A 16,372-nucleotide genomic window follows, 5' to 3' on the forward strand; every position below is an offset into this window, starting at 1 on the left:
TATCATTTCTAATCTAGACTCTATGTCCCATCAGATGTGTGGCTTAGGAATGTTACATCACCTCTTCAAATTTTCTTGCCCTCATCCATGAAGTGGAAAATATTACCTAACCTCACAGTGTTGTGGTAAGTGTTCAGATCTAGACCACAGTATTTAGTACAGAAATTGACACATGGTTGATTCATGGTAAATATAAACTGCCATTATCTTTGCCTCATGTCTTTCCCTCCCTTCCCCCATATATTTCCCCTTCAGTTTATCTTCTCCATCTTTGATCATCATTTCTTTCCCTTCTCTTTTGTTGGTCCTTCATGCCTAGTATTGGATTGGAAATGCAGTAAGTACTACTGACAGAGGGGACACTCTACTCTCAAGGAGGGTAAAGACAAATATTTAAGAAAGGACTCCTTATTTCTTTTTTTTTTAAATGATTTTTTATTATATTGTGTTAGTCACCATACAGTACATCCCCGGATTCCGATGTAAAGTTCGATGCTTCATTAGTTGCGTATAACACCCAGTGCACCATGGAATACGTGCCCTCCTTACTACCCATCACCGGTCTATCCCAATCCCCCACCCCCCTCCCCTCTGAGGCCCTCAGTTTGTTTCTCATAGTCCATAAGGACTCCTTATTTCTTATACTTATGTATTTGTTTTCTCATTGCTTGCTTGATTCATTCACTCACTCAAATTTGTCTCACAAAAAAATGCCAACTGCCTCTAATTTGCCTTTGTTTCCTTCTGGGAAGGAAGGCCCACTTTGACATGGGTGCCGCTGGCAAATCTCCCACACTTACACAGAGTGCCCAGCCGAGATATGTGATACGTGTTATCCTTCTGCCTGGTTGACCCCAGGTATGTCTCATCCCTTTTAGTTCACTGCACACAACCCTGGCCCACTTCCAAAACTGATAAAGGCAGGGCATTGCTCTGCTGCAGTGATCTCTGTTCGGTCCTCTGCAGCACAGCCCTCCATTCTCTCAGGACATGTCAGTCATGAAGCCCTATTTAATGACCATTTCCATCCTTCTGATCCTGGTTCGCAAGACTCTAGGTAACTCAGGCCACTCTCAAAGGTTCTGGGGTCTTGCATGTGGTATTGTTGTGTTGGTGATCTCTGAGATGACTCCCATTCACATACCATAGGCACTACCTAAAGCCTTTCTGGTCTTTAGGTATGTGAATGTTACTCCCACAGTCCATCTCATCTCAAGATCTCCCCTGGTTCTGCTCTGCCAAGACAAATTCAAGAGGCTGTTGCTCCTGCTGTTCCTGGCATTGTGGAGTATTGACGCATGAAGCATTTTAGGTGGTGCTGTCGGTGGGAGGGGAGCTTGATGCATGCATTAGATGTGAGAGATTAGATCCAAGTTGGGGAGCTACCGGAGGGATCAATGGTAGTTTGGGAGAGTGAGTTGTGGTGGGGATGATATATGACCTTAGAGAGAGAGAGTAATATTAGGAAAATGATTGGGCATGAGGAGAGGGTGAGCAACTCTGTTGATAGGATTGGGCTGGACTAATGTTCTGGTATAGTCTGGAGAAGGAAAGGTATTTTTGTTGAATGGAGCTGGAGTTGGGTAGAACTGAGAGTTGGGGTGAAGGTGGTGGTTGGGCTGTGTTTTGTATTGATGCTGTGAATTGGGGCTGGGTGCCTCGGCTAGTGTCATGTTTGTGTTAAATTTTATAAGTGAGCCTTAGGTGGTTAGAGAACAGATGAGGCTGCAAGTTGGAGTTAGGGGTTTGGTTTAAGTAGGTGTGTTATCAAGCCAGGCATATGTGGGGTCTATCTAGGCAGGGGTGGCTAACCTGAGTTTGGGGATAATTGAGTTTGAGACAGACAGTCTCATTCATCACAGCAGAGCTGTGGCTGTTGAAATGGGGAGAATGAATGCTGCATGAAAAATCTCTGGTAATATTTTCAAATTCTTAAAAAAGTTTCTTGAGTATGATTTTCAAGGGCACTGAAAAGCAATAAATACAACTGTAGGCAGTGAGGAAAGATGATATCAGGAGGCTGGAATGTCCTCAAGTGTCTCTCCTCAAACCTTGGCAAGTACAGAGAGACATGGGAATAACCTCATCCCAGCCCCATAGAGAACTAAGTTTGCCTCTCCTTTCTTGGGAATGAGTTCAGAGTCACTGTTTTCTCCTCTTTCCCTTTCTCCTCGCTCTCCTATCCCTCCTTCCCCTTCCCATCCTCTTCCTACTTCACTTTCTCCTCCTCCTTATTTCTTACCCGGCCTCATCCTCTTTACTTGGGAGACACCTATTCTCACTCAGTAAAGTTCAGTTTCCACGTTGGAGCAGTGGTAGAAACCACAGGTGGGTTTGCAAATAACAACAACAAAGCAAGACAGCTTTATGCTTCAAAAGTTGTACATAGTGTTGCTTCCTTAATAACTATTCAATACTTTCACCTGGCAGAATTAATGGGCAGGAACTGTTCTGGACAAACTTTTCTAGGAAAATCAAAGTCATTTTTTCCTTTCATCACCCCAAACATACACTTAGGAAATTCAACTGTTTGAAAGCCAAGACTCTGTCTTTTTAAATCTATGTATTCCTGGTGCTGAGGTGAGTGCTTTGTACAGAGTTGGTTTTAGTAAACATTTATGAATGAGTAAGCATATAATGACTCATGCCTACAACATATATATGGGTAGGAAGAACCTCAGAAGTTAGGCAGGGAAGGATCATGATTGGGATGCACAGGTGGCAGAGAAATTACGTATTACATTGCTTTTGGCTTTGGATGGAACTGTTAGAAAGTCTAGAGCATATGTTTTGTTTTTTGATTTATGATATTTTAATTTGCTCTTAATACAAATCCAAAGTGGGAAATGGGCTGAGCAATGTCTATAGGTCAATGTGAGAAAGTCAGGCAGGGTTGTGATTCTCCCTTCAGGCAGGAACCAATGCATATTTTTTGGGACATTTGTGCATGCACCTTTGCTGTGGCCTCTCCTCAGACCTATCAAATCAGAATTTCTAGAAACTCGATGTGAGTATACTTAACAACTCTCCAGGTTATTATAAAGTATGACACATCTTATTAACTTCCTTCTTCACAATCACAGTTGAGATTTTCTGATTTGGTGCAACTTTTCTCATTCCCATTTCTCACATTGGGAGACTTGGTACAGAGTACAAAGGGTCTGAGGCAAAGCTGAAATTTAAAAGTAGGTCTCAAACTATAGAAAGAGCCCAGATGTCTATTAACAGATGAATGGATAAAGAAGATGTGGTGTATATATACACAAGGGAATATTACTCAGCCATCAAAACAAATGAAATCTTGCCATTTGCAACAACATGATGGAACTAAAGGGTATTTTGCTAGGCGAAATAAGTCAATCAAAAAAAGACAAATACCATATGATTTCACTCAGGTGGAATTTAAGAAACAAAACAGTTGAACATAGGGGAAGGGAAGGAAAAATAAAATAAGATGCAAACAGAGAGGGAGGCAAACCATGAGACTCTTAACTCTAGGAAACAAACTGAGGATTGCTGGAGGGGAGGTGGTGGGTAGATGGGGTAAATGTGTGATGGACATTAAGGAGAACACTTGAAGTAATGAGCACCAGGTGTTATATGCAACTGATGAATCACTAAATTCTACCCCTGAAATGAATAATACAGTATATTGTTAATTAAATTGAATTTAAGTAGAAATTTTTAAAAAAATTTTTAAAAAATAAATTAAAAGAAAAAAAATAATAAATGCAGGTCTCTGACTTCAATTTGGAGATGGAGGCATGGTCAAAGGTTACGTTAACTTCATGTGGGTATTCATTTGTAGAGATGCAGAGCAATACAGGGTTAGAACAGCTGTAGGATTGAGAATCTAGAAATATCTACAACAAAACCTTTGTTTGTTTATTTAACCACAGTAAGCAGAATCCTCCTGGGCCTGCCTTGACCTATTTTTCATATGGAGAGAGTGAGGGAAAGGTCGGCTTGCCTGATTCTCATTCCTGTTATCTATGTTCCTATCCATCCTCTGGTGACTACAAAGAGGAGACATTGGGTGCCTTGGCTTCAATCCACTGTATTTGGGAGAAAATGAAAGTCCACCAGTTCAAATGTTAGCCAGAAGAGTGTGGTGTCAATCTAGCGAGGCCTCCTGAAGACCTCATCCTTTTTTAAGTAGGATGGTGCCAAAAGAGAGAGAGGTTCTATGATAAGCGTGAGGATTAAAGTAGGAAATGCAGCGGTTGGAACATGGATGAAGGGGTACCATTTTTTACCTCCTTGCTCTGGTTAACCAGCAAGCTGGCTGATGTAGCAGCAATTGAGTGCCTTCTCTGGGCTGGAGTGCCAATTTCTGGGGCAGCTCATATACATACCAGGGCCCAAATGCTATGGGATGCCTACTACTAAGGCATTTTCTTTCCCACTTTCTTCCCATTCCCATTCTCCAACTTCATCTAAACTTGGGACATTTTACGTTCTTTTGTCAAAAAATTATCAAAATGTTCTTTTTCCATGCAGGAAATAATGTCAGACTTGCTTGTCCAATTTTTATTAATGTGGGTGGGCATTGGAGACCTCTGCATGCTTAGCATGAGTACACGGCATGGCACAGAGTGAGTGTTGATGAATGGGTGTGAAATGAGGGGATGGGTGGAAAAGGTCCTGGAGTGCTAAGCTGTGGATTTTGGACTATCTATTGATAGCTGAAGAAGTCCTTATACCTGAAGACATCATGAAGGAAGATGCCACTCTGTCCTAGAAATCCTATCATATAGAGAGGCAATGTGACAGAGAGAGGAAAGGGCATGGACGTAATATCATATAGAGAAGAAATTGAATCCTACAGATGGCCAAGTACAAGCTATGGAAATGTGGACAGAACAAGAGTTCTCTTTGAGCCTCAGTGTCTTTATCTAAAGAACAGAGATAACAATAGGCTTTTATGAAGGTTCAATGAGATATCATTTGTAAAATGCCTGACACATAGTTGATGTTGGACATGTGACAGTGACTGTTAGTATTATTTTCTTTGGCTCCTTTGTCTTTGAAAGTTCCAATAGGTGACTAATACCATTGATGACTAATATTTATAGAAGGCTAAGTGTCAGGAACTTTGCCACTGGAGTATTTTCAGCTGAAGAACCTATACACACATGCACATATCTGGATGACTGATATATAGCTATCAATACTCATGCATGGGCCTTAGCCATATGTGGAAAGTGTGTGGTAGAGGTCTGTACAGTGAGCACATGTGTATATGCTCAATTTATGTGAATAGGGACACATGCATATGTGCCAGTGTGTGTACACAGTGTGCTGCACGTGTACATACGGTATCTGTTTCTGTGGGGCCAATGTACAAACACGACTGACACATGTTTGCTCAAGAGTTTTGAAGCACGAAGGCATGCAGGGGCTCAAATATGTGTGCCCTGCCTCACCGTGGAGCCTGGCTGTCTCTGATAGAGCTCTGCGCGAGGAGCACACATCTATACAGGCACTTGAAAACGTGTTCAATACGTGCTCACAGGAGCAGCCCTTGAAGGCCCGGACCCTCAGGAAAAGACTTTCTTATCAACAACACTGCCTAATATTTCATTACTTCTTATTATGCACGAGGTACTCTTCTGAGCATACTATATGTGCTAATCTAACCATCACAAACCAGTAAGAAGTTGGCTCTATTATGACACCCATTGTGAAAATGATGCAGTGGTGGGCCAGAGAACTGAAGTAACTTGCTGAAGGGTGAGAAGCTCTAATGATGGAGCCCAGATTTGAACTGAGGTGGTTTTGACTCCAGATCCTGTTAATATTCTCAGGGCTTGTTCTTTTTAAATCACGCTTCCCCACTCCTATTATCACTGCTGCAAGGAAACTAAACATGGCTATGTTTTCCCCAGGTGGCCTGTTCAGATCCCAGTATGGCAAGCGCCAAGAGCCTTGGAATCCATGCCAGCTTTACCATGGCATGTGCAGAAACTCCTGCAGAAAAAATGAAACTCAATACCTAACCTGCCCAAATCGTCAAAAGTGCTGCCTGAAATTTTCTGTGAAAATAGCCCGTTCTAACAATGTGAAGAATTATGACCCTGACTCCAACCTGTCAGTTACAAATACTTCAAGCTACTCTAAAATTTGAATATCACCAACTTACCCCTTCCTGGAGTGATTCTTCCCTCATTCTGGAACACCCTCTCCATAAAAATGCATTCCTTCTCATGTGTGTGTCTTTCATCTGTGAGTAGTCATCACTGGACAGGGGAAGGTTAGGTTGGAGTTGGGGAACAACAGAATATAGGAAAGGACCCTGGCCAAGAAAGCAAACAGGATGCTAGAATAGCTCCGTAGTGTTGAGGGTGCCAAGAAAGGGAGGAGATCACATTTCTGCTCTGCTTTGGTACCACCAAGAGGATTGTGATTCATTCTGGAGGCTGCAGAGGGATAGATGACACCCGGATTGAGTCTAGATGATCCCGTGAATATATAGGGGAGATCGCCGAGTCCTCTGAGTAAATACTGTAGGATCAGGATAAGGACAAGAGGGTTGCCTCTGACATCTAGAGAACCATCCTGGTCTGTTTGGTATGATGCAGTGTCAACCAGAACCAGACAGATGGAGGACTAGAATTGAGTGTAAGAATCTGCTAGACAAATTAAGGCAACATTTTCTAAGAGGTAGAGCTGTTGGAAAGTGGATTAAGTAGGCTTGTCCCTCAGCATTTCTGGGTGTGAAACAGAGGTGGTTGTGGTTATGGTGTTAGAGAGGGATTTGGAACAGAAGCTGGACACTGTCCTCGATAACCTTTAAGATCCTTTCATTCCTGCGAATTTAGGGATATTGTTTTTCCACTCCAAACTTAGTTGCAACTAATAGTTGACATGCTATGGAATTTTCATTGTGTTACATATACTCCTCTTCCATGGCTAATGTTTCATTTCTCCCCCTCTTCGGATCTAAACTTCTAGAACCAGTGTTCCCAACTAAGTTCTTTAAGTTCCAGACTCCTAATCTCACCTCAACTAAGAGAAATCTGACTTTTGTGCATATCACTTCACTGAAATGGCCCTGGTTTTGCTCATCAACACCTTCTTTGTTGAAAAACTCGAGCATTCTTCAGGTTTTACCATCTACCACTTTGCCTCTAGCCACCATTTCAACATTGCTTACCTTCCCTGAAGCCTTTGTTAGGTTTGCCTTGGCTTCTCTCTTGAGTGTCCTTTCCCACTCACTTTTGGGGTTTCTTCTTCTGCCACCTGCCCCATTGTATTTCTTTGCTATCTTCCCTATTTCTCTCTCTTTTTCACCATAGACACTTTACCTGCATTTCCCATTATTAGACAAATGACAATTTCAGCCCAGAACAATGGATTAAAGGCCATGCACTCACTAAATGACCAATTTATACAGGTCGATTTTAATTTTCATGGGACTTAGAAGTCTGGTGCGAAAACTTAATGATGTTTATATCTTTGAGATTCACTGACACTCAGATGTATTTGTCAAATGGGATAGGGGCTCGGCAGAAGCCAGGTTTCAAGAAGGAACAAAGGAACTTTCTGCCAGAAGTAGCATGATTAGACACAACTTTTAATATTTAGAAGACAGTATTGGTCCCAGGTTCAGCACAGCAGTTGAAATGTAATATTTCAGACTTTCTATTTTAGCAGTTTTTTGTAGAGGGAAAGTGATTCAGGAATTCTAGGCATAAAGCACAGATTCCCATTTCCTTGGTTTTTGCATGTCTTAGAGAAAGAAGCATGAATGTGGTCAGAAGGGTGTGTTCCTGTTCCCCATCACTGCTCAGAAGCTGTGTGATCTTGGGCAAGTTCTGTATTTACGTGTCCAGCCCAGACAACATCTCTGAGGCCCAGACTCACATACTGAGTTATGTATTTGCTAGGTTCTCTTGGATTACTCAGCCATCTCAGACTCAAGTGTCCTAAGCTGAATTCCAACTCTGTTTGTCTGGCTTTTCCCTTGTCTTCCCTTTTGAGTAATCAACACCTACAATTCATCCTGTTGCTCAATTCAGAAACTTGGACTCATTCTGGATCCCCCAGTTCATCTCAGCTTATCATGTCCAAATCATTAAAATGTGCTTTTAGTTCCGACTCAAACTGATCTCTATTTAATGGTGGAATCAGCTTTTGCATAACCAAAAGGAGAGCGTTCATTATTCTTAAAGTGAAAAAACTCAAGTAATTAAGAAACCCTTAATGCTTTATTCCCTGCAATGTATATTTTTACTCTTTTAAGGATCTTCCATGCCATTTGCCTTTGCTTTTCTCAACAAGTAATGTGATTTCCTTTGTACAAAAGTGTATTTCTCTGCACTTTAATTGCTATTAGTACTCTTATCAAGTAGTGTCTTTGATGTTCACTATTTCATAAGGTCCACGTCACCCTCCCCAGAAGACCAGTTTCTCTCATTGTTCCTTCTCCAGTCTTACTTTCTCCACAGCTCATCAACACAAGTCTTACAGGGATTTTTAGGTACATTAAAAGAATTAAAAGAATTCTTTTCTTATAAAAGAGAGTCTGTAATTTTGATGTGTTAAGTACAGGGGTGGAGTATTCCAAGCCCCTGCCTGATGGGCATTCTACGTCTTACTTCCTGAGAAACAATTCTAATAAATGGCAGACATTTATTTTAAACTTTTGAGTCTGGTCATTCTTGTGCAACAAGTTGGCGTAGTTTGTAAGATCCAAGGAAGGGCGGAGGTGGAGTACAGGATGTGGACTGAATTCACACATGGCCTTACTTTCAGATCCTCCTCCGTATTTCCGTTTGAAGGCCTGGAGATTCCATGGCTCCACGCCTGAGCTCAAAAAAGCTTTGTATTTCAGGTAGGGACTATAAACTGAGTTCAACCATGTATTTTGCCTGTTAACACCGCCTATACCTGAGAAAATTCAGGTGTACTGTTTTTTTTTTTTTTTGGTAAAACTCTACTCTGTGGGGTTACCTGTCAAATGGTCAAGAGAAAGTCTCATCTATGTTTAGCTTATTTTAAATGACTACAGTATCACTTAGTATAATGTGGAATTGGTGGCCGGAGATTATCTCCAAACTAGTATTGTTTTCCTGCTTTATTCTTAGGGCAGGATGTTCTAAAATATCTAAGAGAAAAATCTGGAAATCTCCCATTTTGTCCAGAAAGTAGTCATGATATTTATGGGGAGAAGTTTACAAAAGGAAATAAAAATTCTAAATTCTCTCCTTTATAGGTATATCTGTAAGAGGTTGAAACATCATTAATGAGCCTCAAAGAGGGAAAAAAAAACCTATAAACCTTCTCAGATACACATAGAATACACACCTCTGACAAAATAATAATAATAGTTTGTATTTATATTCAAAACCATCCTATTTCCAGATTCTCTGTATGTTTCCAGATTTTCTACAGAATGACTCCAGATACTCCATGAAACCTACCTCACTGCAAGATTAAGCCTTCAAAACATTCTTACTATATAATTTCTTAGTGTTTTAAAGAATACGCCCTTGAAAGAATGGTAAATAGATATTATTCCATTTAGATTAAATACATCAAAGACTTTTCAGCAGATTCACTCTGTTTTATGCAAATTAACTCTCCTGCCGTCCAAAAACATAAAAGGTTAAAAAAGAGAACTTCTACTCAGAGTATGTTTAGGATTACAAAGGGGTAGGGGAAATAACTGTATTTTAAGCAACAAAAATGAGTCTAGAAGAGGCAATGAGTACATGCTAACATTAAATACATGTAACAACTCTGTGCTAACATGTAAGGTAGTCTCTATTTTAGAGATCAAATAATTTATTCTTTTCAAAGACAAAACAAAACAAAACAAAACACTACCCCCAAGCAAAAGCATTTTGGAGCATTATGTATGCATTGTAAGTTTTTTGAAATAAAGTTATGTTCAGAAAGGCACCATTCTATCAAAAAATTGTTAAGAAAAATGATCCAGAATTTGGAAATAAGGAAAAGAGATGACTGGTGTTCTTTCAGTGGAGTGCTGGACATGACCTAGTAGAGCCTCCTGGGATTATTAGTCTATTAGGGGTGTGTACAATTAAATAATTTTCCACACTAAGCTATTTATTTATTTTTTTAATAAAAATTTTTTATTATGTTATGTTAGTCACCATACAGTACATCCCTAGTTTTTGATGTAAAGTTCCATGATTCATTACTTGCGTATAACACCCAGTGCACCATGCAATTCGTGCCCTCCTTGATACCCACCACCAGCCTATCCCGATTTAGAAATTTTGTGCGGGCAGAGGTTAATCCATAGAAAACTGATATAATTGCAAAAAAATTCTTTTTTAAGAGTCACACAAACTATCATAACAATGCAAAGGGACAGATGCAATTGATGTGGTTGGATGCCCTTGTTTTCTGTTTGGTGGGAAAGAGCCCTGAATGTTATAGTTTATTGCCCTTCAGCATATTAAACAGGTTTACATCTATTTGCAAATTTATTTCAGAGTTTATTCAGCTGATTATAATTCCTCAGTTTCTCTGAACCAGTCTTAACATCTTACTGGTTTCTACATTCTTTATGAGTTGAACAAAATCATTGAAATCTTTTCATTTTATGTTTTCATGTAACAGGCTTTTAACTTTAAGAACTTCTTACTAAAACCTAAAAATTCTTTTAGGTTTCATCACAATAAAGACACATATAATGGAAGTATGAAATGTGTGGCATTGGTATTTGTGGTTTTGTAATCTTTTGCAAGAAAAGCAAAGTAATACTGACTTAGTATGAAACAAAATTATATAAATTAAACTGTTTTTAGACTAATAATACATTTTTTTTCTAGTAGACTTATAAAATCACACAGACAATTTAAATTTTGGCTTGATACAACCAAGCTATAAATCAATAACTGACAAATAGTTGGACCTCAGGGTCTCCTCACTGGGTCTCCTCACGGGGGGAAGAGTGAAACACTCCTCACTGGATAGGACCACTCTGTTACCAACTTGTCAATCTTTTATTTAACAGCATCATTTTTTGTGTTGTTGTGTTTTTTAAAAGATTTTATTTATTTATTTGACAGAGACAGAGACAGAGAGAGAGCACAAGTGGGGAGGAGGGGCAGAGGGAGAGGGAGAAGCAGGCTCCCTGCCAAGAAAGGAGCCCGATGCAGTACTCAATTCCAGGACCCTGGGGTCATGACCTGAGCCTAGGGCAGATGCTAAACCAACTGAGCCACCCAGGTGCCCCTTTCTATGTTTTTCTAAAAAAATTCTTTCTTAAAACAAGGCCAGAAAGATATTAAGTGAATTTCCTGAATATTTTATTTTGTCTTCTTTTTATTTATTATTATTATTATTATTATTATTATTATTATTATTATTATTAGTAGTCTACATGCCCAGCATGGAGCCCAATGTCGGGCTTGAACTCATGATCCTGAGATCAAGACCTGAGCTGAGATCGAGTCAGACGCTTAACCAACTGAGCCACCCAGGCACCCCTTAGTTTGTCTTTTTTATCCTTGAAGCTCCAGCTGTTCCCAGAGGGTCTGGAATACAGTTGGTATTCAGTATGTATTTGTGAATAAGTGAAAGAAATTAACAATTTTCAGCCTTGCTTTCTTTGCCTATAAAGTTTTTAAAAATTTACTTTTTACATTAAATTTTTAATACGGGATATATTTCTCTTATGCTTATAAGAGGCAGGAATATAATTGCACTATCCCGATAAGTATGACCAAATTTATGGTTGCACATAATTAGCTAGTCTCTTTTTCCCACTGAATTTTCCACTTATGTCCATCATATACCAAAATTCCCTATATACATGGTCTATTTCTGGGCTCCCTATTTTGTTCCATCAGTCATTATGATTATCCCTGTGTCAATATTTCTCAATATTAACAACTATAGTCATATAAATGGTTCTAATATATGGTTTATTTTTCTTCAGAAGTTCTTGGCAATCTTGACCTTTTATCTTCTACACAGTTTTTATTATTTTTTTTCAATTTTATAAAAATATGTTGGAATTTTGGTTGGCATTCACTGAATCTGCTGGGATTTTGACTGACATTACAGCAAATTAGCAAACCAATTTAGAAACAAGTTATATCTTTACAAAACTGTCATCAAAAAGAATGAAATCTTGCCATTTGCAATGACATGAATGGAACTAGAGCGTATTATGCTAAGCGAAATAAGTCAATCAGAAAAAGACAAATACCATATGATTTCACTCAGGTGGAATTTAAGAAACAAAACAGATGAACACAGGGGAAGGGAAAGAAAAATAAAATAAGATGCAAACAGAGAGGGAGGCATAAGAGACTTAACTCTAGGAAACAAACTGAGGATTGCTGGAGGGGAGGTAGTGGGTAGATGGGGTAACTGGGTGATGGATGTTGAGGGCTCTTGAAGTAATGAGCACTGGGTGTTATATGCAACTGATGAATCACTAGATTCTACCTCTGAAATGAATAATACAGTATATTGTTAATTAAATTGAATTTAAATAAAACATCTAAAAAACAAAACAAAACTATGTCTTCATATCAATGATCAGTGACCATTTGTCCATTTATTTAGGATCTTTTAATGACTCCTAGTGGAACCATATCTGAAGACATGGCTTCTAGGTTTGCTGAGGTTAATTAAGAGAATATGTAGGGCTTTAATTGTCACACTTGGAAGTAATTTGTATCATTTCTCTCTTCATACCACTGATTAGAATTGCATTGCCAAGAAAACCGTAAGACTTTACTGAAAATTCTTTGACTTTCTGAGAATTAGAGCAACTTATTGCCACCATCTTTGAACAGAAGGCTGGCTTTAGAAGTGGCATCACCTCAAAGGGAGGTGTGCTCCCTGACTTCAGATTTGGCCAGGAGGAACACTGTAAGAGATGAAACCTTCTATAGTGAAACCACTGTCCACAGAGAACAATGACAACGAAGATTTTCTTCCCAGAAAACTTGTGGCTCATAAATAAAATGTCCCTATTTTTACATTGGTGGCATCTGCCATACCTGGGGTCTCTGGATTCAGAGTTTGGATTGCCATGAGCAAGTAACTGCTGTGTGCTCTCTGTTCGTCTCTTTTTTGAGTTGGAGTCTTTGTTGTTGTTGTTTTGTCTCTGCTTCACCATTTTATGTCTAGTGTGTGTATCAGGGGAAGGAGCAGAGAACCTGTCTTTTGGTTTATAGGTCACAATTAAGAGGAAGTAATTGTGAAAACTGATTTCCTAGAGATCCTGGATTTTTGAGCTGGAGACAGTGACTGGAGAAGTCTCTGGCTTGTCCTCTCAGGTGAGGAGGAATGTTCTGCACATGGGGGGAAGAGTGAAACACTAATTTGGTAGGCTGGCAAAGAGCCGCTAGGTAATCTTAAGTTTGACTTCTTCTTGTGTTCATAGGAAGACTATACATTCCAGCCTCCTTTACAGTTAGTTAGCTAAGGGCCATCTAACTAGTTCTACCAATGGAACATGGACAAAAATAAACATGCCACTTGGAGGCCTTGCTTCTAAAAGCTCTGGTGAGTCATCAGCTTTCCCAATCTCGCATATTGTGCAACTGGAAGCAAAGTACTTAAAGATCACATGGTTATAAAATGGGAAGATTCAAGATGCCTCAGTCACCACTTGGAATCACCATTCTGAGTCGTCCAGGAGAGTCAGGTGACCAGGAATGGAGTGTGATGTGAGCAAGAAACTAACTTTATTTTCTTGAACCAATGAGTTTTCAGGGTTGTTTGTTGTAGCAACTAGTATTAATAATCATCCCAATCCATGTATTTTAAATGACCCATGAAAGAGATTCCAGGCACCCCAATCAAGCACAGAGAAATCCTCCCCCATTATCTTGTTCACTCCAGATTTCTGACGTTCCATTTTTATTTGTAAGTATGTTCTGTTGAATGTGCTACATCACCTTAATTTGCAATTTCAGGAAGTAGTTATCTGTTGGATGGGAGGATGCACAGGAGCTGGCTAGTGGATTTTCCTGGGAGATGTTTGGGACAGCCTATGGCGCTTCTTGTTAGAAAATTTTCCCTTTGTCACATGTTTTCTTTTCTTATCTTCTCTTTTTTTTATTATGTTCAGACAGCCAACATATAGTACATCATTAGTTTTTGATGTAGTGTTCAGCAATTCATTAGTTGCATATAACACCCAGTGCTCATCACAACACGTGCCCTCTTTAAGAGAGAGAGAGAGCACATGTGCAAGTGGAGGGGGAGGGGTAGCAGGATAGGAAGAGAGAGAATCTCAAGCAGGCTCCACACCCAATCCCAAGCAGGCTCCATGCTCCAATTCTCACAACCCTGAGATCATGACCTGAGCCAAAATCAAGAGTCAGACACTTACCCTACTGAGACACCCAGGCATCCCATGTTTTCTTAACCAAATTTTCAGTATTTTCTGTAGCCTTCATAATTGTTGCAGCTAGTTTTTGGTTTCTACTGCCTGGAAAGTGGAAAGGAAAACCATCAATGACTCAAAGTTATCAATGAACCAATCATAATAATAAATATAATAATGTAATAATACATGTGAAGAAGGATCTGTAAACTTAACAACTGTGGTCAATAAATGACTATGTGTACAACACATTTAACCAGGCCTGACGTATACCTATTTCCTTATATCTCAGACACATTTTCTTGCACATTTCAACACTTGTGAAATTTGGATGCATTGTACCATAAATGTTATGAGCACCTTGTTAATCACTACACATTGGAATAAGTTGTAAGTTACATGCTTGCTTAATCACTTCAAGAAAAAAACAACCAACACCATGGTGTTTTAATATGCCTTGAAATTGTATTGTCAATTTCAAAATTATTAAGAGATCAAGGTCACTCATAGTGGTTCTAAACAGTAGTTTGAGAATATGATCCTATGCATAATTGCCAGGGGCTAAAACTTTTATTTTAATAAAAGGCTAAAACTAATATTTTATTGATATCTTATATACTTTGTAAATGAGAAAAGGATATCCAAGAATGAGATTGTTCTAAAAGACATAATTTCTGCAGGCACACAGAAAATAGGACGTGTCATAGTTGAGCCAATGGATAACTGAGTAAAAATTACGGTGTAAGTCACATTCCTTAGTATATTAGATTTTGTTGCATTATTTTTGGCATTTAGCTGAACCAAGTTAAATGGACCCATTTTTACATGCCTCCTCAGATTTCCCTGACCCCATCTGCTTCTCAGATCTTTGGCCATTTACTCACAGGAAGCCCTGAACACTGCTGACATCACCACAACTCCTGAATCTGCCAGATGGAATGAGGATCGTGCTCTTGCATGATGCCTGCATCATGCCAATGTGGTGGGAACTTCAGCACAGAGGCCTGATCAAAGCAAATCCATGAAGCATCTGAATGCTTTCACCATCTCTGGAGAAGTTCCACATCTTGGGGAATGGGGTCTGCTTTCTACAGTGACTGCTCAGACGGGATGTTTGAGGCAGCTTAGAAAAGGGGAATTAATGACAAATAAGGGCCTTGAGATAGGAAGAAGCCAGGTGTGTTCTCCCTTATTCCCCTGATACACTGTTCTGACTGGCCAAGCAACTGATGATATTTTCTCTTGAAGCCATGGACAGCTTGGTAAGGCATCATCCCAAATAAAGTGTTAGTACACAAGCTTTGCCTCAAATTCTGCTTTCTACGACAGTGGTTTTCACACTTGTTAAAACCCAGATCTGGGTCCACCTCTATAGGTTCTGATTCAGTGGGTCTGGCATAGAGCCCAAGATTAGTATTTCTAGGAAGTTCCCAAGTAATAATTGTTCGTAATTGTCCCTTAGGATTCTTGTTATTTTTGAGGCATCTGTTGCAATGTCTTCTTTCACTTCTGGTTTTATTTGAGCTAAAAATTTTTTATTATGTTTTGTTAGTCAGCAACATGGACGAGTTTTCTCTTTTTTAGTCCAGCTAAGGGTTTGCTGATTTTGGTTTTTTTTTTGAAAAAAAAAAAAACAAATCTTAGTTTTGCTGATTATTTGTGTTTGTATTTTTTCCATTCTGATTTGAATTATTGCTGTTCTAATCGTTATTATTTCTTTCCTTCTGCTAACTTTGGGCTTAGTTTTTTTTTTCCTAGTTATTAGAGTTGTATTATTAAACAGTTTATTGAGATCTTTCTTCTTTTTTAATGTAGTCATTTATCACTATAAACTTCTCTTTTAGTACTGCTTAGCTGAATCCTATAATTTTGATATATTGTATTTTGTTTTTGTTTATATCAAGATACTTTTTAAATACCCTTTTAATTTCCTCTTTGATCCAACATTCATTTAAGAGTATGTTGCTTAGTTTCCACTTATTAGTGAATTTTTCTTTTTTCTTGCTGTTATTGATTTCTTATTTTATTCCATTATGTTTGGAAAAG

General features: G+C 39.0%; 1 protein-coding gene across 1 annotated transcript; it reads left to right on the forward strand.

The window, feature by feature from the left end:
• The first annotated feature begins 990 nt into the window (after positions 1-990).
• Positions 991-6,127, forward strand: LOC113258193 (beta-defensin 116). Its single transcript, XM_026502851.3, has 2 exons — positions 991-1,057; positions 5,889-6,127. The coding sequence occupies exons 1-2, from the start codon at positions 991-993 to the stop codon at positions 6,125-6,127; spliced, it is 306 nt and encodes a 101-aa protein (XP_026358636.2).
• The last annotated feature ends 10,245 nt before the right edge of the window (positions 6,128-16,372 follow it).

This window comes from Ursus arctos, unplaced genomic scaffold (genome assembly GCF_023065955.2).
Source record: "Ursus arctos isolate Adak ecotype North America unplaced genomic scaffold, UrsArc2.0 scaffold_16, whole genome shotgun sequence".
Lineage (NCBI taxonomy): Eukaryota > Metazoa > Chordata > Mammalia > Carnivora > Ursidae > Ursus > Ursus arctos.

What these genes read in the sequence shown, in the direction of transcription:
- LOC113258193 (XM_026502851.3), top strand. Translation starts at nt 991, where the DNA reads ATGTCAGTCATGAAGCCCTATTTAATGACCATTTCCATCCTTCTGATC. An exon ending in CCTGGTTCGCAAGACTCTAG is followed by an intron (nt 1,058 to 5,888) that starts GTAACTCAGGCC and finishes TGTTTTCCCCAG; the next exon opens with GTGGCCTGTTCAGATCCCAG.